We start from the raw sequence: 23398 nt of genomic DNA on the forward strand, positions 1-23398 counted from the left end.
CGTTGAATTTACTTCGAGATCCCCCTCGTTCGACTAGGGCTTCCTCTATCTATTCTGACTCTCCTATCCTTCGGGGCAAGCGCCAAGGGATATGCCCTGAAACCAGTGTGTGATTATATTCACGGCTATATAATTACGTCAGGTAGATTCCTCTGCTAGAATGTGAATTCAGTGCTTTTTCTTTCCCGTTTTTTTTCCTATCTTTGTACAAATTCTAGTTTAAGACACAAAATGATCAAAACACTCCACACAGCGCTAATGTTGTTGTGTTTGGTTCCGTCTTCGTCTTTTTCTCGTTGTTTAACATGAACTTTATGTTAAACAACTTGTACATGTGTGCGTTTGTATCAGCTATGCACCCTGGCCAATTCCCCGCCGTGGACATGCGATATTAAGCTCGAGGACATCATGATCAAGAGAAGCCGTAGGCGGTCAGAGGTAGTCTTGCAGAGAATTCAAATTAAAATCGGCTCCTTTGAGCTCAAAGGCGTTTGCACAGCGGGAAACGCAAAAAATTTTGCAGGTTTCCGTGCTATGCATACTGAAAAAAATTGCGCAGAACCACGAGGACTCAGCAGAGACAGACACAAGGACGAGAGCGACTCACAACTGAAGTTTTAGTTAGAGATGATACCTTATGTTGACAATGTCTCGCAATTGCCCAGAAAAGGTTGCGGGAAAATACTATGTCAAAATTCTTATTTCTGAGCCCTGCAAGTTGTCCCGTTTCTGCTCGTTAACCGAGGAATATAAAAAAAGGAAACTTGGATGTGGCACCAATCACAAAGGCAAGTTTGGTCGTTGCAGAAGGAACGCCATCTACGAGATCCCGCTCAGCTGTGGCAAGGTGTATCTCAGCCAGACGGACCGCTGCCCTAACAAACGATTACCAGCCTTAGATGCAGCAAGTTGAGTCCGTCGTCGGGGATCTTGAAGGTTTTGTTGCCTCCCAGTCCTCACTTCTTTCAGCAGCTTTTCCGCAACAGATGTCACAGTTTCCCCTGGATCGACGGACTCAACATGTGGCTGTGCCGTATGTGCACAATATGTCGCACAGTCTAAAAAAGGTGGCGAAGAAGTGTGGCGTCGATCTTGCATTGACTGCGCTTGTGCGCTTGTGCGCTTGTGCGCTTGTGCCCGCTCGTGAACGGCGAGATAAGGAAGCCAATGTGCACTACGAACCACCAAAAGAAGTTCGTACCACACAAAATTGGTGCTGTCTATAAAATCCCGCTCACTTGTGGCAAAACTTATATTGGGCAATCAGGACGACGATAAATGAACGGCTGAGAGAGCACCGCTTGGCAACGGAATCCTAATCAGCGGGGGGAAGCTCGTTGTCAAACGCTGTCTTATCGAACGGTACCCTGGCGAACCTGCCCCTGTACCTTGCACACCAATCTTTCAAGAAACAAGCATTCTAGGTACAATAAAAACGCAATCTGAACGTGAAATTTTTGAAGCTCTGTGCAGTGATAAAGAAGGTTCGAAATGCGTCGGCACCTCGTCTGTCAATCTATCAAAAAAAAAAAAAAATGTTGTTCCTGAAGCGTGGCGTTGCTACTGGGCGTGTGTGAGTAACAGCATTTTTTAGATGTCTTATACTGATTGTTTTTCAAATGAACGTCAGTTGAAGACTAGCTTCTGTCCTGTGTATTTGTGTTCTTTGTCTCGTGTGTTCACTAAGCGCTAGCAAAAATGATTTCAAGCGCTTTGCAACTAGCCCAAGTGTCCGCCTTATTATGCAGATGAGCCTGGACTTTCAGTGGCGATGCATGGATTGCAAAGGACGTTGGCCTGATTCACGACGTTCCGCGTCGGCATACGTGCACAGGTTCGCCTGGTGAGTTTCGCGGACCACCGAAAAAAAAAAATGAGCGTACGCAGTGGACCGGGCGAATTTGAGGTACATCGCGATGTTTATTTTGTCGGAGAAAAGTAAGGCTTCGGGCAACGTCCAGGTCATTATCATCGGCATATCATCCTGTTTCATCTCGCCTATATGAAAACCCTCCCAGCGTTTCGCGCTGTGCGGATTCTGTTGCCAAGAAACATTACCGCTCAAAAATGCATCCGCTCAGCATCGCATCTGAGATTTCTTCTTGCACCCGACAGTGGCCCCCAGCCGCTCGGGCTGATGCTCCAGACGACGCGGTTCCGATCACGCAGACGCCATTTCGACCGGTTAGCTGGCAGCCGGAATGAGGCGTTCTTTTCTTGAAAGCTTCGACTGGGAACTTCGTCCTCTAGCATTGAAGAAAGCGTGCAATTTTTTTTCCCCGCCAGGAACTAGACAAATATAAACACATTAATGTTCAACTTGCATATCAGATATTTAGTACATTTATATTTAACAGTCATTCTCTCATGACATTGGACTGTAGGCGCAAAAGAAATGAACCCATTTGTGTGCAAGATGCCAATTAAGTTGGTGGTATTCAACCTAACCACATGTAAGCAACCTGAAGTACTTCCTAAAAAAATGTTGAATATGAACATGAGCACTGTTCACTAAATTTCACTCGTGAGACAGGAAAGAAGACCGAAATCTCATCACTCGTCCTGAAAAAGGTGGCACCGCTGTCTCTGCACACATAATACAGGGACCATATCTGCGCTTAAATGGACGGCTCGATTTCATTCAGCTGCTAGACAGCTGGTCACACCTGCAGAAGTGGTCGGAATTCGGAGCCAAATGGCTTACCTTGCAACTTCCTCGTAGTCCGAGCATTCCACTCATCAGCGCTGTTCATCACGCCATGTAAAAGTCACCTGCATAGAATGTAGCCCATTTCCTTACTGCGTCGGTCTTATGTGACCGGGAGCCATGAAACAACAGCATACGACAAAAAGCATGCGTCAAAACAGCGCAGGGAAAAAACAGCATGAAGCGTGATGGAAAAACAACAGTGAAGGATCGACTGAAGAAAAGAAAGAAAAGTTTCCTGGCGTGGTATGCGCAATTCCATGTGCCGACTGCGCAGCCATGTAGTACGTGGGTGAGTCCAGGGATTTCGCAAGAAGATTTCGAGACCATCAGAATGACGTGAAGAATCTACGGGCGGCTTCAAACACACTTGCCGAACACTCGGTATCTACCGGCCACAACACTGACTGGGACCAGACACGTGTCCTTCCAAAAGAAAAGAACCGAACACCGCGGCTCTATCTCGAGTCGCTGATTATCCAAACGACAACAGATACGCTGAACCGTTGCGAAGGCAATCTACCCCAAGTATGCGCTAGATGTCTGGGATCTATCTGACTTGGGCCATATTTAAGGCAACGATTTTCTGCTTCGCCTTTATTGTGAACAAGGCTCCCGTGTGGGAGCCGAAACGTCATTTCATCGTTATTTTAGTCCATGCCTTTTATTTTTAGAAGAGTGCGGTGAGGGGCTAGTTGGTATGACATTATGAGAACAAACAATAACTGCAAAGAATTAAGTATTAGAGCATGCAAATTCCTTAGATGATGATGATGATCTGCCTAAGCATTGTCACACTTGCAAGCATGATGACAAAAATTGTAATCCACTTTTCGATAGGACTAAGATTATCGGACGCTCGAGGGATAAGAAAGAACGGGAAATTATCGAGGCCTTGGAAATCGCGAGATTAGGGCCTGACAAGTGTGTTAGCGATGCTTCAGTACACCTGTACCGCAAGGAGTTTGAATTCCTTGATTCCACGAGATGAGCGTGGCTTTTGTGTTTGTTTTTGTGGTTGGTGCGCATGCGCTTTGCTGCTGAAGGAAAGAGGAGTTGGTGGAATAAATCAGTTGTCAGTCTGCGTTTGTCCTGTGTGGTTCTCTTTCTCTTGTCCCGTCCTTTTGCGCAGATATTATTTGGTCTTTTATTTTTGTAGCGATAGCTACACTACGCCAGCCGCTTCGCGCGGTCAGCTTCGCGCGCCAGCCGCTGCGCGCTCAGCCGTGGCACCACAGCTTCGCCAGCTGTGTGCATGCGCAGATTGACCTCATAGCCCGCAGCTGATGTACGTGGTTGGTCACGTGGTGCGGAGCAGCTGCCGGTGGAGTGGCTCGCCGGCGAAACCGAGGGGGGGAGGAGTGGAGAGAGTGATTCCACGTCTAGGGACGATGATGAAGAAGGAACGCCCAGAGCTCTAGCTCACTTTAAAATTCGACTGAGCGAGTTCCACTCGGCCAGCTGTAGCTATCGCGTCACTCCAGGTTTAACCAGAGCTAAACCACAGCCATTTTTCCGTCATGTTCCATTCCGACCAGACGGGTTTCCGTCAAACTCTTGACTGCAAACCTTGTCATCGAGCTCTCGTTTCTGATCTCATCAACCTAAACAAGCCACTTAGGCTTTCCGCCACTCCAGACTCAAGTTCAACGCCCTTGAAACACGTTGTTGGGCTATTTGGTGCATTGCATTCAGAGAATTAAAGCCGCCAAAGAGGAGCACAAAAGAAAACTGAGAAGAAGAGGATGGTAGGAAAGAGGCTGGAACCAGGCTTTTTCCTCTTCTTCTTCTTCTCTCTTCCCTATCACCCCCTTCTTCTTCTCAGTTTTCCTGTGTGCGTCTTTTGTCTAGTTTGATTTTCTTCAACATCCTCTAAACAAAATGCGGTAATGCTGCTCCCTTTTTCTTTCCTGGTGCCGAATGTCTCGTTTCGCTGAGTGAAAGTCGCCTAAATTAAAGCTTATCTTTGAAAGCTCGTCTCGTGCTGCGACACGTTCATGCATCGATCTGTCAATGTAAATTCATCTTGACTCGGATATTCGATGAGACCAAAAAAACTTACCGAGCGTCACGTCTATCTGGCTTCGGGCTTGTTTACCACCGCGGCAGATTAAGGGCTGAGCAATGTTTTTCCTTCAGCAGCTTCTGGCATAAGAAACACGAAATGGGCACGAGAGCGCGCACTCCATAGCGCACATGGCTCAGTTCCCGGTGGTTTCCAGAGCGCCCTCTGCGCAGCCAGTCGAACAGCGTTCTCTTCGGCCGGCAGGTGGGCACCGGACGAGATGCTTCTTCTAACTCCGATGATAGCACCATCTGTGTGGCGAAGGTCGTGTGCACATATCGCTGTAAAACTTGTAACCAAAGTGTGTTATGAAATGGTCTGTTTCGACACTTTTTTTACCACACAATTTGCTGTACATTCCTTGTCACCCTTTTGTTATCCCCTCTCGTAGTGCACTGCGGCCCCCATTCCAAGCACTACGGCGCACTCGGTTAAGTATGGCGAGGAATTTCTCCATCGAATGGCTCTAGTCCAAGCGGCATATTTTCCATAGGGTGTTATACCTACACTCCTTGGCCGTTGGTCTATGGAGAAACCACTGGTGACTCGGGTGAGATGACACTCGTTATGTGTGCCCCTCTTCAGAATCGAGAGAAACCACTGCCAAGAGGTGCACACTGCACTGCTAGGGCACATGAAGATAGCTGCACTACCGCACTATATTTAACAGCGGTCAGTACCGCCACACCGATTGGAGCGAGGCGCAATTACCTGCACCTAAAACACGACACTGAGCCGGCTGCAGGGTTGTTATAGGATATCCACTCCCGCTGATCATCATCATCAGCCTGACTACACCCACTGCAGGGCAAAGACCTCTCCCATGTCTCTCCAGTCAACCCTGTTCTTTGCCAGTTGCGGCCACCGTATTCCTCAAACCTTTTAATCTCATCCGCCCACCTGCCCACCTAACTTTCTGCCGCCCCCTGCTATGCATGCCTTCTCTTGGAATCCACTCCGTTACCTTTGAAGACTAGCGGTTATCTTGCCTTCGCATCACACGCCCTGCCCAAACCCATTTCTTGGTCTTTATTTCGACCAGGATGTCGTTAACCTGCGTTGGTTCCCTCGCCCACTCTACTCGCTTCCATTATCTCAACGTTACACCCATCATTTTCCTTTCCATAGCTCGCTGCGTTGTCCTTAACTTAAGATGAACCCTTTTCGTTAGGCTTTACGTGTGTGCCCCTTCGGTGAGTACCGGCAAGATATAGCCATTGTATACTTTTCTCTTGAGGGATATTGGTAAACTGCCATTCGTGATCTGCGAAGCCCTGCCATATGCGCTCCACCCCATTATTATTCTTGGTTTGGTTTATGGCTTTTAACGTCCCAAACCAACTCAGTCTATGAGAGACGCCCATTACTATTCTTCTAGCAATTTCACTCTTGTGACCGGGATCTGGGGTGACTACCTGCCCTAAGTAGAACTGTTCCTTACCATTTCCAGCACCTCGCTAACAACTGTGAGCTGCTGTTCCCTTGCGGAACTGTTGAACTCCCCATACCACCCCCTTAGTTTCTGACCAGCTGGATCGCGCATTACGTAGCAGTTTGCCGCCTTTTCCGAAGTTGAAAGGTATGGGCTTAGGAGAGAGAGAGAGAGCAGGAGAGTAAGAGTAACAAATCGATAAAGAGCTTGGAGCACGTACGGGGCTCATGTGCAGCAGATGAAACTGCAGAGATAATGCTCTGACGGCCAACACAGTACAGTGGTCTGCTCGAGGAAAAAAAAATAAAGAAAGCATGAGTGGGCGTTAAACCACGCCGGCATTTATTTTTTTGGTGCATATCGCTTTTTTTTTTTTTTGCAGCACGGCTATACTTTTGTTCACGGGATGGAGTGGGTCACTCGTGGCTACCAGCGCGGCAGAAGTCGACGACCCCAACCTTTGGACCTGCATACTTACTTTCTCCAATTCAGTCTGTCGCTTTCACGAACACGTAGGTTCGTTTGCAAGCCGCCACTGCTGTGCTTTATGCTACTAAGCCCTTTTTCATTTAACTGTGTTTCCTCGAAGGACGGTTAGAATCTCATTGTTGGTGACTTTGTTAAAATTATGTTCATAAAATTGTGGCGACTACAAGTTGGACGACACAAAAATAATGACACAAATATAGAGCAGTCTTAATCAATATCAGCGCGAATGGTGTCAAACTAGAAGCATTCATTGTGGCACACTATGCATATGCGTGCTATCTACTTTTGTATGAGCACTATGGACGATTCGCTAACGAGTACGCCGCCTAGTTTCCTAATGCAGAATACTTATTATATACCACTTTTAAGCTTATATCTCTCTTGCCAAAGCAACGTTTCCAGCGAAATGTGGTTTATAACCAGGTAGACCGCAGTGAGCGTCCAAGAGGCAGTGTGACGAGCCGGATAAAGATAGTTCAAGATAGTTAATGCTTGCGAAGCTAAAGGTTGAAATACTTTGCTGTCATTCGTGGGGTATAGAGGAGTTTCATTTTGCTAGTTTTCATAAGGAGAGATGTAGAATCATAATTTCTGTATTTTTTTTAGAGGTGAAGCGCACAGCCCGCCTTTCAACTTTTTCTGCCTGTGCAACAACTTTTTTAGTTTTCACCAGCATTGGTTTTCCCGTATGTGTCAAACTCATCTACTACTCTCTGTTCATTTCATCTCCTGAAAGGGCCTCGCTATATTTTGCTGCAAAGTTTGTGATGAGCGGAAGAACTTTCCTTTCCACCACACAGCGTTCATCTAACATTGGAAAGTCGACGAAGGTGTGGGATTACTGCTGTCTTCTCTATCTTCTAGCATGGCCCAGGCTGCGGCAAGGATGGAATCCGGATAAGCTTCTCTACGTAATCTGACAATTCGTTCTTCAAAACTACCCCCGACTCAGCAAACAAGAAAACGCAATTCTATTATCCATAGTTCTATTATCCCAAATGAAAGGCTGCCCCGTTACAGCGTAGTGCACACATGTTTCACATGTTCCCTGCGTTGAAGCGTCAGGTTGACCTCAGTAAATCGCGACTCTGTTGATCCCTTCTGCAGTGAAGTTAAGGTCCTTGACTTAAAAAAAAATGAACGGGACACTTAAGCTCCACCTTAAGGGTATGACGTGGTAGCGTAGTGGGTTACTTCCCATGTATGCAGAATGCCATTGTCTACTTTACATTCAAAGATCCCTGGGAGTTCACAAACCACTCCTGGTGCAGTGATGCAACGGTTAAGCGATGCGCAACTGCCCTGCGATGGCAGGTGCTCCCAGCGGTGGGCCTTGTGTGGCCCAGGTTGCTCTTCCCGAGCAACCAATCATTAAATTAAGTGCCACCTGCCACGGTGAGCAGGTTGTGACGTCACCGCAAGGTCACGTGACCTAGGCGGCCTCCTGCCTCCTAGGTTGCTCTCTGGGCACCACCTGGCAGTCATGCTTGTGATTTTTCGCTCACAGCGCCGACAACACCGACGCCGGATTTTCTGCGTAACGGGGCCTTTATCTCTATAAGGTTAAAACCCAGAGTGTTTACCCCGCTAGGCCCGCCGTTCAGCGTATCTTTATTTTTACCTTGAAACGTACAGAACTGTGACTATTTTTCTTCTTCGGAACTGCACTGCTTTGCAGGGAGATGACCAGTGACGCCAAATAAGAATACGGAAGAGACAATGTTCGTGCAGGTATGACAGTAGTTTTTATTGCAGTACAAATCGCGACAATACATGACAATTCTTGAAGCAGTATGAGACACGACAAATACATGAGAGATTTGTGCAAGTTTTCCTTACCACACAGATGTTTCTGCCGAAAACGTGAGGTGACTTCAAGGCCGACATTGGAACTTTTACACTTGTCAGGACGCTTAACAATGGTTGACTGAACTTTTTCTTTTCACTTTATTGCCGCATAATTAGTGACACAATAAATCAAGAATGGTGAAACCCAGGTCCTCAATCTCTCGTACGCATGCAAATCAGTGCAGACAAGTAGTTTTAGCGTTAAAAAGTAGAAAAAAAGGGAAAGTTTCAGGCACACGTTTGCCCTTTCTCACTTTTTGCTAACGTATCTGCATTCTGCCACATACAGCATAATATTTATTCCAGCGCGATATCAAACCTTTAGTCTGACACTGAACAAAAGCAACACACCGATTTATGACGCCTTTCCACCGTCTTGGAGCCATGCGCTACTCTATGTGACGAGGGTACGCCCATCACTAAATGTAAACTGCAAAGCAGGTTGGCTGGCTTACCTGTAAAGCAGTAATCCATGATTTTTGCCGAATTCACAGCAGTAGGCAGGAGCACTTACACCAATGCAAATAATGAAACGACGCACGGTAATTATACGTGTTAATGGGCAAAACACTGCCAACACCACATAACGTTGGCAACGCTTTGACATCAGTGAGATTGGGACTAACATACAAACATGAAACTAACGTAAATTACGATGAAAAAAATACTGATGATATTAAAAGAAAAGCCAATACATCCCTAGTTTGTTATGAACGCACATATTTGCTCACTTATTCTAGTTTATTCTGCTGTTGTGTGCGCATCTACCTAAGCATGAACTCAAAACAAAAATAGCAGTGCTATCTGAGGTAATGGTACTGACTTTAGCAAGAGTCTTCGAAAAAGCGCATCTTCAGGACACAATACAATGAAGCGCAGCGCTTTAGCAACTTGGTTTGGCGAGGCTAACAACAGCAGTTTCTCCAACCAGGCGGGAGACGCTGAACTCAGGAGGGAAAGTTCTAGATGAGACTGCTCTGAAGGAAGGAAACTTTGTTTGCATCAAGGCGTAAAAGTAAGCGCAAGATGCCCCTCAGCTGCTAAATGAACAATACTCATTATGTCGTCTGCATTTTTTCTGAAGCACGCTGACATCAGCGCAAAGACAATGGCCCTGCAACAGCGTGGTCAAAGGAGGAAAAAAGAACAGAACATGGGCATAGATGTCGACTCGAGGCACTACTCTGGTGGGCGCTATCGAATGAGGGGAATGACAGCGACAGCTGTATCGCTGTAGCGTAGTGGTCGAAGAAAGGACCGCCTCGTGCGTCGAGCGTCTCGACACCCGCATGTCCATGCATGTTATCTGGGTGGCACTGGTTGGGACCACCCTGGCCCTGCGATCACGCAGGGTACGTTCCCGAGAACCACCTGGAAATACCCATCGTTCAACAGGGTCATGTGACATTTCCGGGCGCTCCCACGGAAGCGCTGCAGTCGCGTCGTTCAGACATACCATTTTAGCATGGCAACCCGGAGGGTTTCCAACTCATAGGAGCCAATGTCGAAAAATTAGGTTTATTCGGCTCAGGAAGAACTCTTCTTGCTTTAATAGGATTTCCACTAGAAAAAGACGAAGTTTTAAGGGGGAACATTCTTTCTTTAATTACAAATCAGCACAACGATGCAACTACGACGCATTTCGCATGACTTAACACAAGCGAGTATTTCTGGTCTCTTCCTTGATTTCTTCGTCTTGACTAGCGTATAAAAATGCAGGAGAAGGTGGCTACGCAGTGATGGGTACGTGCAAGGATAGATGATTGACAGTTAAGTGCGCGCGTTCAGGCACTGGGTATACAAAGAGACACAAAACATCGAGCTGAGTGACGAGAATCAACAATCTGGCGATTCTGTGAAAATACTCGGTTCGTGCGCACATGATGCAGACGACGTAAAGCACATTGCTGGGCGCCCCAATTTTTTTCCCGAACCTGCAGCGCCTTGCAGCTCCGGCGATGTCGCATGTACGAGAAGATTAGCTAATCTCAACAAACATAGATGGATTAAAAATCAAGCTGAGGTCATTCGAGTCTGTCGGAAGGAAAGTTGCTTTATAACTGTGGGCTTGTTCAGCCTCAGCCATTACTCAGCCTGGGTAAAAGAGCATGGCGACAACCTGCCTCTCGCTCATCTTTCTTACATGAAAATTAAAGTCAGGATTCTGCTCGATTATTTCCCTCGCAGGTGACGTGAAGACAAATTGTTTGTGGCTGGAGAGGATGAAGTCGTTTTTCTCAAGGGAACAATGTCGGGCTAGTTCGTTAGCAGTCATTCTTGCTGCTTGTCTGCTTTCTGGTGCCCTACCCGTCGTACAGCAGCGAAGGCAGTCATCTTGTGCAGCTAGTGACTGAGACTGAAGGCACACTTCAGGTGCTGGGAGGAGTACTCCACTACAAGACTCCTGAGGCTCAGCATCTCTAACCTGCGAAATGCTAACACTGATTACATTTAGGAGCCTTTGCTGCTCACCACACGTCTGCTCACCAAGAAGTGTAAACGCACTTTTCCTCAAAAGAAAGCCCTTTTAAGACAGGCGTCGTGCGAGTCTTGCGCTCTGTGAATTTCGCGGACGGCCGGGTGCTTGATCGCTGAAAAGTGGGCCCCGTTTACGAGCCCTGCTCTTAAGCGCAGATCAGCACCCGTAAGACTCGTGGTCGATGGCGCACCAGTATGGCAGCACAGGGGGCGCCCTAGATGGGCTCCATGGAGCGGTGTCTGTCGGCCCCGTTGTTGTGCAGGTGCTGCACGCGGATCCTGCTGAGCACGAGCCCCATCTCGGAGAAGCAGGGCGCGCAGCAGGACTCGAGGATGATGCGCATGTAGGCGCGCACCACGTGACAGTTGACCCGGCAGTGGCGGATGGCGGGGCCGATGCACCAGATGTGCTGGAAGGAGAGGCAGGCGAAGCTGATGCCCACCACCAGCGCCAGGGGCACGGCGCACAGCAGGCTGAGTGCCCGGTAGCACACGTTCTTGGTGTGCGTGAAGGTCACCGTGGCTGCCTTCCAGACTCCGTCCAGCGAGTACGTGCCCTCGGGCTCGGCGAACACGTCGTCGAACTCCACCTGCAAGAGCCGCACATTTAGGCGCTGTTCGTCGGGGCTTTGCTTTCAAGCAGCTGAAAGGCATATTTTTGCCATCTCTTTTATTGCGAAAGCAATACTACTCGCACTTTCAAGCCTTCGCGTGACCCCGCCGCAGATAGTTTAGTTTAGTTTATGGGGTTTAACGTCCCAAAGCGACTAAGGCTATGAGAGACGCCGTAGTGGAGGGCTCCGGAAATTTCGACCACCTGGGGTTCTTTAACGTGCACTGACATCGCACAGTACACGGGCCTCGAATTTCTCCTCCAAAGAAATTCAGCCGCCGCGGCCGGGATCGAACCCGCGTCTTTCGGGCCAGCAGCCGAGCACCATAGCCACTGAGCCACCGCGGCGGCACCCCGCCGCAGATACGTTTGACCTTTAGCGGAGTGAATATGGGCGACCAACTCGCTCCTTCAGAGAGCCCGGCTGCAGTTACGCCGCGCCGCGCACCTGTGGCGCTACTGCCGCTGTGACGTCATACCAGCTCTAGATTATGGGCGACCAACTCGCTCCTTCAGAGAGCCCGGCTGCAGTTACGGTGTGTGTTTGCCGCGCTGCACACCTGTCGCTGTGACGTCATACCAACTGTAGATTATGTTTTCTTTCTCTCAGTCACAGCAACATAAAAAATATAAAAAATTACAGAAAATGCTTTAAGTCGTCGCGCAGCGGCGGCCGGTAGCCACGCGTGACCTGCAGACGCGGCGCACTGCATTCCTTCAGTTGGAGGCGCAGCGCTTTTGCTTTCGCAACCTACCAGGCTGAACCAAAGCTAAGCCCCCGCCAATTTTTTTAATTACTCGTCACCATCATCATCAGATCCTTTATTATTCCTTTATGGCCCGAAGATCACTATATACAGGGAATGGGAACATAAAACAAAGCAGGCGGGCACAAAACGTTTCACAAAGTGGTGTTTAGTAGCAGGAATAAACTTTAGGGGCAAAATGAGCGGGTCAGTGCTTTTTAAAGCGAAAGCTTTACTACTTGCACTTTCGAGCCTTTGTCGTGCGACGGCGGTGCACATGAAATGACCTTTCGCATGACCTCTGTGTGACGTCACGCCGAAGAGCTGGGCGACCATCTCGCGCCGTCTGCGAGTAGTGGCGGTGCCACCACCGGCGGCCTTAGATTAGATTGGATTAGATTAGATTGAATTGGAATATATTGGATTAGATTGGATTACAATGGATTGGATTAGATTATATTATATTACAATAGATTACATTAGACTAGATTAGATTAGATTACATTAGATTATATTCGATTGCATTAGATGAAATTAGATTAGATTAGATTAGATTACATTACATTACACTGGATTGGATTGGATTGTATAACGATGCATCACCACAAGTCTAACCACAAGCACTACCACCGGCTACACTACCAGCTGAGCCATGGCGTAGGTACGGATATTGCTTTCGCAATTACCGGGCTTAACCAAGCTAAGCCACAGCGAATTTTTTTCCTAGGCGATGTCTTTGTACATAATGCATTTTACTTTCATCGCTATATTGCGCTTTGTCATGCAGATCGTTAGTGGACGCTGTAAGGTAAAATTTTGAGGATTTCTGTGCACTGTCTACAACATCGCGGATTGCGGGTGTAGGAAATATATAAATTTGAGCTGAACGGCTGCGATGCACATCACACGAGCTCTGCCAAGGCGGTGCGTTCAGAAATGACAGAAGAGGCCCACCATCGTATACTGCGAGTTGCGAGCGTCCAAGAAATGGAGGGGGAAGGGAAGATGATGATGATGATGAAAACTTTATTTATAACAAGGGAGTTTTGGACACGTCGGTCCTTGGGCCCCCGAACGGCCCCACTGCACTCAAACGTTCATGTCCCGGAGGCTCATGACGCTGGCAGCCCGGCCGGTGGCGATGGCTTGCTTGGCCGGGTCCTCGGAGCGCAGTAGGGTCTCCCAAGCCTCCCATGAGGTAAGGTGCTCCAGGCCCCGCGGGGGAGGATCCGCCGGGCAGAGGAAAAGAATATGGTCGAGGGTGGCTTTGGGGTGGTGGCAGAGGGTACAGGAAGGGTTCGTGTGGACTGGGTGATATCGCGAGCGTATATAAGGGGAGGGCAAAGTGCGTGTTTGGAGCCGCCTCCAAAGTGTCTGATGGTAATTGTCGAGGGAAGGATGAGGTGGGGGGTAGAGCCGACGCTCGGCTTTGTAGGCCTGCGTCATTTCACTGAATGAGTGCATGCGCTCCCGCGAGAACCCCAGGTCGGAGGCCGCCGGTGCCCGGTTGAGAGAAGCTCGGGCTAAAGCGTTGGCGGCCTCGTTTCCGGGATTCCCGGAGTGGGCAGGCACCCATATCAGCTCCACATGGCGGGGCGGGTGCGCGGCGAGGGAGTCCAGTATGCGAAATGCAGGGACGTGAACTCTCCCGCGAGCAAAATTTAGTATGGTAGTTTTGGAATCTGACAGTATATATCGCGCCTCCGTGCGGGTGATGGCCAGGGCAATGGCGGCCTCTTCGGCCTCCTCCGAAGTGGCAGTAGGGGTTATGTGAAGTGTGGCAATGGGTTGGAGGGAGGGGTTCGTGATGGCGACAACCGCGTCCTCGCCCGTGCATGCGGCATCCACCCAAACGGCATACGGTTCCGTGCCATAGTATTTGTGGAGTGCCCGTGCGCGAGCTCTGCGGCGGGGTTCGTGGTAGGTGGGATGCATGTTTTTGGGGGGAGGTTTAATAAATAAATCGCGGTGAATGAGGCGGGGTACCTGGAGCTGTGTGGGATCGGTAACTGGTAGGCGTATACCGAGGGTGTGTAGGATGTGTCTCCCGGTGGTGGTTCTCGCGAGACGTATGTATTGTGTCTGTCGGTGGGCCTCAATAAGCTCCCCTATCGTATTGTGCAGGCCTAGTTGAAAGAGTTTTTCGGTTGAGGTATTTTGGGGTAGGTGTAATGCTGTCTTAAATGCTGTTCGAATTATGGCATCCAGGGTGGAGATTTCCCTAGCCTGGAGTTTCAGGTAGGGGAGCGTGAAGATAAAGCGGCTGAGGACGAAGGCATGAATGAGACGACATAGGTCATGCTCCTTCATGCCCCGGTGGTGTGCAGAAACGCGGCGGATTAGGTGTGATATCGACACAGTTGTCTGCTTGAGTTTCTGTATGGTGAGTGTGTTTTTCCCGTTGTTCTGGATGTGGAGGCCAAGTACCCGGAGAGTGTTTACCTCCGGGATGGGCCGGTTTTCCAGTGTCACGGTGATGGGGGCTGTGGGACAGTTTCGTGTTGTGGGGCGGATTATGAGGAGCTCCGACTTCTCCGGTGAGCAGGAGAGTCCGATACTCTGCGCATGCGTTTGGGTGAGGATAGCCGCGGACTGTAGGGTGTTCTCTATGTCTCCATCACTGCCATGGGTGGTCCATAGCGTGATATCATCGGCATAGAGTGTATGCCGAAGGTGAGGGATGGTTTGTAGCTTGTGGGCAAGGGGAATGAGAGTGACATTGAAGAGGAAAGGGGAGAGGACGGACCCCTGGGGGGTTCCGACCCCACTAAGGGTGTATGGGGGGGAGATGTGGGGACCGAAGTGAATTTCGGCCGTGCGGTTAGTAAGGAATGTTTGAATATAGGTGTACATACGTTCACCTATGTTCAAGGGGGGAGAGAGCCGCCATGATCGCTTGATGGTCCAGGCGATCAAAGGCCTTGGAGAGATCCAAGGCTAAGACAGCTTTTGTGTGACCCGGAATGAGGGGGTCGAAAATGTCCTGCGTGAGTTGGAGCATGGCGTCCTGTGCTGACAGATGGGGACGGAAGCCCACCATGCTGTGCGGGTAGAGGTCTTGCTCCGCCATGTGTTGGGTGAGTCGAGCGAGTGCGACGTGTTCGAAAAGCTTGCCTAGGCATGAGGTTAGTGAAATGGGACGGAGATTTGAGGGTGTAAGTGGTTTGTGGGGCTTTGGTATGAATATGATTTTGGCATGACGCCATGATTGGGGAAGAGTGCCCTCCTGCCAGCATTTGTTGAAGTACTCCGTGAGCTGGGCGATCGATTGATCGTCCAAATTGCGGAGCATGGCATTAGAGATCCGGTCAACTCCTGGGGTGGAGTGAAGAAGCGCGTTTAATGTACTCGCTATCGCAGGCAAGGGTGCTTCGCTTCAACCAATCTTGCAGAAACAGCAGCAAAACTGCTTGGTTGGTGGCACTGTATTGACGCTGATGTGGTGTTTGAAATGGGCGGGTGCTAGCCAAGCGTGAGTGATTTCTCAATTACAAGCATTATGTGGGAAGCTTGATGGCTGAGCAATAAGTTAAGTGCGATGACAGAGCGAAAAAAAGAACCAGTGGTGGATATTTCGAGAAATGGTCCTTTTCTCTGCTGCTGTCTTAGCGAAGAAAATTGGCGACGATTACGTTACTTCCTAATGCGAAATTTGAGCGCAGCTCATCAGCTGTTCCAGCTTTTCGATAGATTGAGGCAAAGAATTCGAGCAAGGCATGTATGTACAATTACAGACAACTTGTTATTTTTCACATATATTCCTTCTTCAAGAAACACTCCACTAACAGTTCTTGATTGTCATGATGGAAGCTTTGTGGACGGAGAAATAGATGGATATATGCTCGACTTGCTGCACCGATGCCTGGTTCTCAAAGACGAGGTCTGCGCAAGTATTTCGCGAGGTTGTCACAGCTGTGGGTGGTGGTGAAAATATTTTAATGAAACTGTTTAGGAGGTTGTAGCGGCGGGTGGAGCTCTCAGTCCGGAACCCCATTGGCGTAGGCTGCTGTCCGCGCTCTTTCGACGAGTTCTTTTTGACTAGTTTCGTCCGAGCTGGTATGAGCTGCCTCCCACCCTTCCTGCCTTGGCTGGTTATTAACAGTGACCGCCTGATTTCGTTGGCAGGCCCATACCATATGGCACAGGTGCGCGTTCTCCCCGCAGAGTTTGCAGTGTGAGTCAAATGACTCCGGGTCTATAGCGTGTAGTCTGCGTGGGTTGTTGTGTTTGTCTGTAGCTTTCGGAGGTGTAGGGAGCCGTTATGAGCGAGAGGAACGGGATGTTCTCCCGCATAAGTGGTAAGAAATTCCCGCTTGTCTTTATATCTACATTAAAGTGCCCACCCACCTTGCCACTCTGGCAGGTGGCAGCGTTTCTGGCACAACGTTGTCAACGACAAAGCATGCTGCGCACATCTGTCCCTACCGCCACTAGCTTAAAGCACGATTAGGGTGTCCACTGTTCCAAGAGGGCATTTATGCGCCTTCCCTCTGGTTCAGGTGCCCACCGAGATGTGTGAGACAGATACTGCGCACTTCTTTTCCACAAAAACTAATTTACAAATTTTACCCTGTGCTTTCGCTCTATTGGTTTCGCAGCTGTGGGAGACAGATACTGCGCATTTTCTTTCCTAAAAAAAATGCCGGACACTTTGGAAATTCTAAAGCGTGCTTGGCGAAAGCCTTGTGGTCAACCCACTGCCGCTTCCCCGAAGCGCTTGGCGCTGAATCACTGGGCCGCTTCAAGCCATGCGTCTCACTCACTCGACTGCAAGGAGACGTCTGGCGAAGGAGCGGCGGTGTAGCTGCCCCCGCCGACGCGCGCGCGCTCGTTCTGCCGCTACTGTGTGACGTCACGGTTGCTATGCACAGCTGCGCCCCCCCCCCCCCCCCCCCCCGCTGGTGCGACGGTTGCTAAGGAGGTTGTTCTTTTACTTTCTCCTTTCCAAGCTCCCGCTCCATTGCTTTCGCAGCTTAAAAGGTGTCCACTGGTGGTTACAACGGACAACGGCGACGGCGACCCCGTGAAACGCAGAAACGGGCTCCTAAGAGCTTCGCTCTAAAAAAATTCTAAGGGTGATACGATTCTCCCTAATACGAAATTTGAGCGCAGCTGTGTCGGTGTTTCAGGCTTTGTAGGCTCATTGTTTTGCTTTGCTGAGTCGTCGGCACGTATGACTACGATATTAGTTCGATAGTAGTATTAGTTGAAATAGACGATGATGTGAAATGCACAGCGCGCGATAATGTGCATATTAGTTCGATAGCAGTACTAGTATAGAAGACGCCGACGTGCAATGCGCTGCGCGAAAGATCTGCTCGAATAGTTATGAGAGGATCGCTTCCAGGAGCAACAGGTGTGAAAAACTAATTAGCCCACATCAAATAGGGGTAGCCATGTAAAGAATCATAAATAAAGGTATACAGCCAATGAGCTTACATGACTTAAAATTGAAAGTTTGGGTTTTGCAGAGTATATACAGGTTGGAACTATACAGAGCTTTCGTTTTCAATATCACCCAGAATAGCATGAAATCTCCAAAGTAAAGTGCAGACAATCCAGTGAAAAAAAGAATCGTAATTTAATTAAATTAAAAAATTCATTGCGTAACGCGAAAGCATTGCTAGTGGCATTACTAGAAAAGCCGGCTGCATGTGTGTGTGAGTGTGTGTTCCTGCAGATGGAACAGAGAACCCCAGGGATGGCAATAAGTAAATGATGATGTCATCAAGCGGCCGATGACGCACACAGCAAACCGAGCACCGCTTTAAACGAGTTAGTGACTAGATGAAAGTGACTATGAAAAACCCCTCATGCTATAAGATAAAGTGGGTCTGCTGAAAATTGAAGTGCGAAGCGGCAAGAGCAGCAGAATTATCAGGGTGGCCTGCCTTTGGCGGAAGAATTGCATGGTTATGAAAGCTTCCGATAATCCAAGCGGCAACTCATTAGCTTCTTGAGGATGCTATAAAAGGTTCAAAAATTGTATACAGTAAAGGAATCGCGAAGATAGCGACCAATTAAAAATTGTGACATTTAAAAGTATTGCATATTTCTGGAATGTGCAAATCCAGAGTGTGAAGCGATGAATGTGCCGGTCGGGACTAGCGGGGTGCTTTTTCCCCGCATGAAAATTCCGAAGGCCATTTTGCACTATTGCTAAAGACTCGCCACAATCTGATAGCAAGTGCTTTATTGCGCCCTCATGCACTGAGCTCAGACTCGGCTGCCAGGCGGACGCGGCGTGACGCGAATGAGGAGCCACGGCGAGACGTATTGCGCATTCATTTCCCGAACGAAATCTTCAGACGCACTCGGCTGGAGAATATCCAGAACAGCGTTTCTCATACAGCCTACCTTCTTTTCGGTTTCTGCGATAGCTGCTGCCCTTCAGGAAAATACGGAGAAAGGTGTGAAGGGTAGTGGGCGTTCTGCGAATGACGTGCTTTGCATAACCGAACACCGAGCGATTTAGTTCCAATCTTATTACTCATTCCGGTAATAACCCAGTGAAATGGCGTTTGTGAAATCACGTCGCATGGAGACATGGGTAAGGCGAAGGGGCGATGCTGACTTAATCCGCGACGGGGCGTTGCCGCCCGGCGTCATCGAAAAAAACAAAAATGAGAAATAATACAGCTCCTCCAGTTACGACACCAAAGTAGGGAATAAAACAGCAACCTCCAAAGAACTGCACGTTTGTCTCTCCAGAAATCCTGAAATGGGCAGTAAGTACTGAAGCGTTCAAAGGTGCGTTTTCGAGGCTAGATAATAGTTTTGAAGCGTGAGCTGAGGTTTTCTTTCAGAACAATTAAGTTTAACAAACGTTGCCATGGTCAATTGACGCAGAAAATAATTAACGAGCCCTCAGCCGCAGCTGTAGTAGTATACAAGGCACAAGAAAGGTTCGCTGAGTAACTCTCCTAATCCCACTGGTGCGCTCAGCGCCTCAGCAACAGGTTCAACGTTCTTGCTGAAAGGGACAGTGGGCAAATTGAAGTCGCGTTCAATATATCGATTGCCGCATTCCAAAGACAACGCCGCTATTTTCACTAAAAATGAAGCCTCTAAAAGCGACAAAAGGTGCAAGGAAATAAATACAAATGCAACCGCCAGCGGCTGATTTCGTAAGTAAACTGCAGTACGTCGACACAGCCTTCTTTGGTGTGGATTCCGGAGGCTACGCTACAAGGCCTATCAGTCAGAACGCTGATCACGGAGTCATATTCCGTGTCGATGTTAAAAGTTTTAACTGAGTGGCGAAGAAATTTTAAACAATAAAAACGACGTACCAAGAGAAAGTCACAGAATCGATATTTCCTTGAAGCCAAAATGGCATAGAGTTGACCGCAGTGCCACTGTAGGTTGAATACGAGCGTAACAGCATTGAAAACAAAAGCTAACCTCCCCAGCCTTGAATCCCTTCGAGAAATAGCTAGACTCTGCTTTTTCCACAGGTTTTATTATTCGCATTTGGGTCATTCCGTTATCACCCCTGCACACCGCCTTTCACTTCGCATCAGTCATCCGAAAGCTGTTCATACACCTCGAGCATCCACTTCTGCACACGTAAAATCATTCTTCGCCCAGACGGCAAGAGATTGGAACGACCTCCCCGCTGAAGCTTTGATCCATCCTGGCCTGGAATACTTCAAATCATTCATCACTGATTTATTTCAATGATATGTATGCCCACCCCTCATGTAATGCCCCTAGTGGGCCTTTGAGGTACTAATAAATAAATAAATAAATAAATAAATAAATAAATAAATAAATAAATAAATAAATAAATAAATAAATAAATAAATAAATAAATAAATAAATAAATAAATAAATAAATAAATAAATAAATAAATAAATAAATAAATAAATAAATAAATACTTCATCAGAAAAATGCAGCGCGGTCACAGCAGCTACACGAGAGCCCCCCGTGCAAGTCGAACACACCGGTACGGCTTGTCCGTTCAAGAGGCCCTCTAAGGATTTTCGCTCTGCAGGACATGCAAGTGGAAAAATAAGCGGGAGACAGGCCTTCGGCCCGCACACGAGGAAGCAACACAATTCCTCATCCGTGTTCGCTTAAACTTCGCGCCCGGGTTTCGCTGGAATCCGTACTTTCTCGAAGCCTCGAGAATGCAGAAGCCACCCAAGTAAACCTCAGTTAGTGACCGCATGAGGAAGAGCTAAAAAGAAAGAGCATGAAAGTACATATTCTCAGTTGCACTTCACCATGGCGGGACACAGTGCGACCGCTTTGAAACAGGCCTAAGAGGGCACCATGTTGTGCGTGTATGGGAGGGCGAGTGCCTGTTCCTAATGGCACTGTGTGACTGATGCAGTTCGGCCCAGAAAAATTTTACGATTCTACATAATCCATCACATTAAATTTTGCGTTTTAGGCAGCTCAGACCTCACTGTTGTTAGCATTCTCCTTTTCTGCAACACTTTTTCTGTTGCAGTTTATGCTGTAGGTGTGACATTTTCTGAAACCTTGGCTACACATGTAAGATGTCTTCAAAAAGACCTGTTATCTTTGTTCATGCTATTCTATTACACGATAACCCTGTTCAAGGCTTAATATCAGCTGCTGCAATTTTTGTCGACGTTAGAAAGCGCAGGTGAAGAGAAGGGACGCCAGAACTGAACAGAACAAGTACTAATCGTGACTAGGTTTGTTCAGAACGCTTTTGGTGAACAGCCCGCCTACGCAGCCGCAGTCAGGATAGGTTTGGAAACGTAATTGCCAAATGAAGAAGAAAAGAAGCAAAACCCACCAGGCTAGCCCACCAGGCTAAGCAACTGCATTCGCACGTCTGCTCGGTTTAGCTACGTTAAAACCCTAGAATCCAGTCCGTTGCACTTATCGACCATCGCTTATTTTGCCTTCGCATTACATGCTCTACCCCAGCCCATTTCTTCTTGATTTCGACTTGGATGTCACTAACCCGCGCTTGTTCCCTGACCAACTCGACTATCTTTCTGTCTCTTAACCTTGCACCTATCATTTTCCTTTCCATAGGTCGCTAAGTTGCCTTCAATCGAAGTTATATATCACGCATGCAGTGGCATAAATAGGTAGATATATGTAAGCACCCGACAGGCGGTAGCATGGGAACTTGAACTCGAAATTATGTTGCATTGAGCACTTGCGGAGAAATACGGAGTTCCATTAATTGGTTTGCACTACATTGTACAAAGAACATTAACAGATAATTACTAATTACGCTAGTTGGTTTTAAATGAAAAAAAAAAAAGAACGCGGACACAGGACGACGAAGATGACGCGTGCTGTGTCCATGGTGTACTTTTAAGGCGAAAGCCTTTAATGCTTAATACTGTCGTGATCAAGACTTGTTAGCAAATATGTGCGCGTTTCGGATGCGTGCCTTATATGGGCACATGCCAATCAATAGCCAATCGATACTTAATCGGGTGCAATCGAAAGGCATCGGAACATGATATAAAGGGATTTTAGGATTATATCATTGTACATAATGACTAAATGACTAATTGGTAATTAGTAGTAGTTAAGAAGTAGCATGTGGGACTGTGCACTGCGCCTATACCTTAACTAACACTAATTAATCAGCGTGCTAGTAAAGGTCACGTTAACTGTCACTAACCATACATTAACTAGTATCACGAAATGTGCAAGTCATGCTTAACTATCATTAACCATCATTAATAGGCGTTTTTAGACGTTTCATAGACATTGTGTCGAACATTCTAGAGAGTTGAGATACGGTAGGAAAGATCGTTCCTCTTTGTTGATGCCAACAAATGGCATTGCATGGCTTGGGACGAGTTCGTTCTTGCCAAAACAGTCAAGGCGCAGGTTGATTCCGCAGCAACAGCAGCCAACTACGTAGCGCCACCCAGGGCTGGCAGCGCCGCACCGCGGAGAAACCCGGCAAAAGGCCATCACACAGCGCTTCAGCAGCCTTCGAGCCTCGATGCAGGTCCGCATCGAGGCGCCCTACTTTACCAGGCCCAGATAAAAAGTAGAGGAAGCTATGGTTCCAGTAAATAGTCAGTCTTGCTGCACTAGAGAGGGAGCAAAAAAATGAACAATGCGCGCCATAGCGTAAAACGCCGCAAAAAAAAAAAAAAACTGATGAACTATCACTTCCGTACCAGCATCGGAATTAATATTTGGTGGATTGTGCCGATTTAACCCTCTGAACGTACCCACTCACGCAAAGGGCATTCATCATAGTTTTTTTTTTCTAACACCTATATACTCTCAGCGTTGCCCTGTTGCTACCAAGCAAGTGAGATAGAATGAAAGCGAAAACTAGTAGGACGTTGATGTATTGCGGTTCCTGACACTTTCCAAGATAGCCCAGCCAGTTAACATAAAAAACTGAATTTTACATTCTTAAGTGCACTTCCCCTCCGCCTTGCTCCCGTTCCACGCAACATGTCCGCACACACACACACCGGCCACCGCCAAGCATACGCATGCAACCACAAGCCACCCTTGGACGCTGCGGCGGTGGCCTACACAGACGCGTGCCTCACGGAAACCGCAGCTCTACAGCAGCCATCTTCCTCCACCCTTCCCTCTCTACAACCAGCACTCACACAACCGGCCCATACACTTCCTCCCCACCCTTCACCCTCGCCCTAAAAATACACAGGATCGCCGATGCCATCACACACTTCGCCGCCCTATCCTCTGTCTACGACAGGCAGCTCAGCGTGCCTTCCACGAAAGAGCCCTCCCCATCCCTACCCGGTCGGCCTTAGATGCCGCACTCATAGCATTGAGCCCACGGCCGGTGACCCTTCGGTGGATCCCTGGTCACATGGGCATTCCCGACAGTGAGCTGGCTCACCAGCTTGCCTGCGAAACTATACACCGGGCGCCGGAAATCCCATGGACGAGCCCACCGACGGAGCAGGCGGTCAGGGCTTACAGACACACTGTCGACGAAGCAAAAATTTTACTTAGCTGATTTACCACCACCACACCCATCCTTATCGATCCGTGAAGCTCGTATTCTTCGGCGAATACAA

General features: G+C 48.2%; 1 protein-coding gene across 1 annotated transcript in view; it reads right to left on the minus strand.

Moving 5' to 3' along the window:
- Positions 1–8415: 8415 nt before the first annotated feature.
- Positions 8416–23398, minus strand: part of LOC149359226 (caveolin-3-like) — a 41888-nt gene continuing 26905 nt past the window's right edge. The window contains exon 2 of the mRNA XM_089571498.1: positions 8416–11609. Coding sequence (XP_089427624.1) covers positions 11235–11609 — 375 coding nt within the window. The 3' untranslated portion in view covers positions 8416–11234. The remainder of the gene's footprint in view (positions 11610–23398) is intronic.

Source organism: Amblyomma mixtum, chromosome 2 (assembly GCF_055824585.1).
Source record: "Amblyomma mixtum isolate Tamu chromosome 2, ASM5582458v1, whole genome shotgun sequence".
Classification (NCBI taxonomy): Eukaryota; Metazoa; Arthropoda; class Arachnida; order Ixodida; family Ixodidae; genus Amblyomma; species Amblyomma mixtum.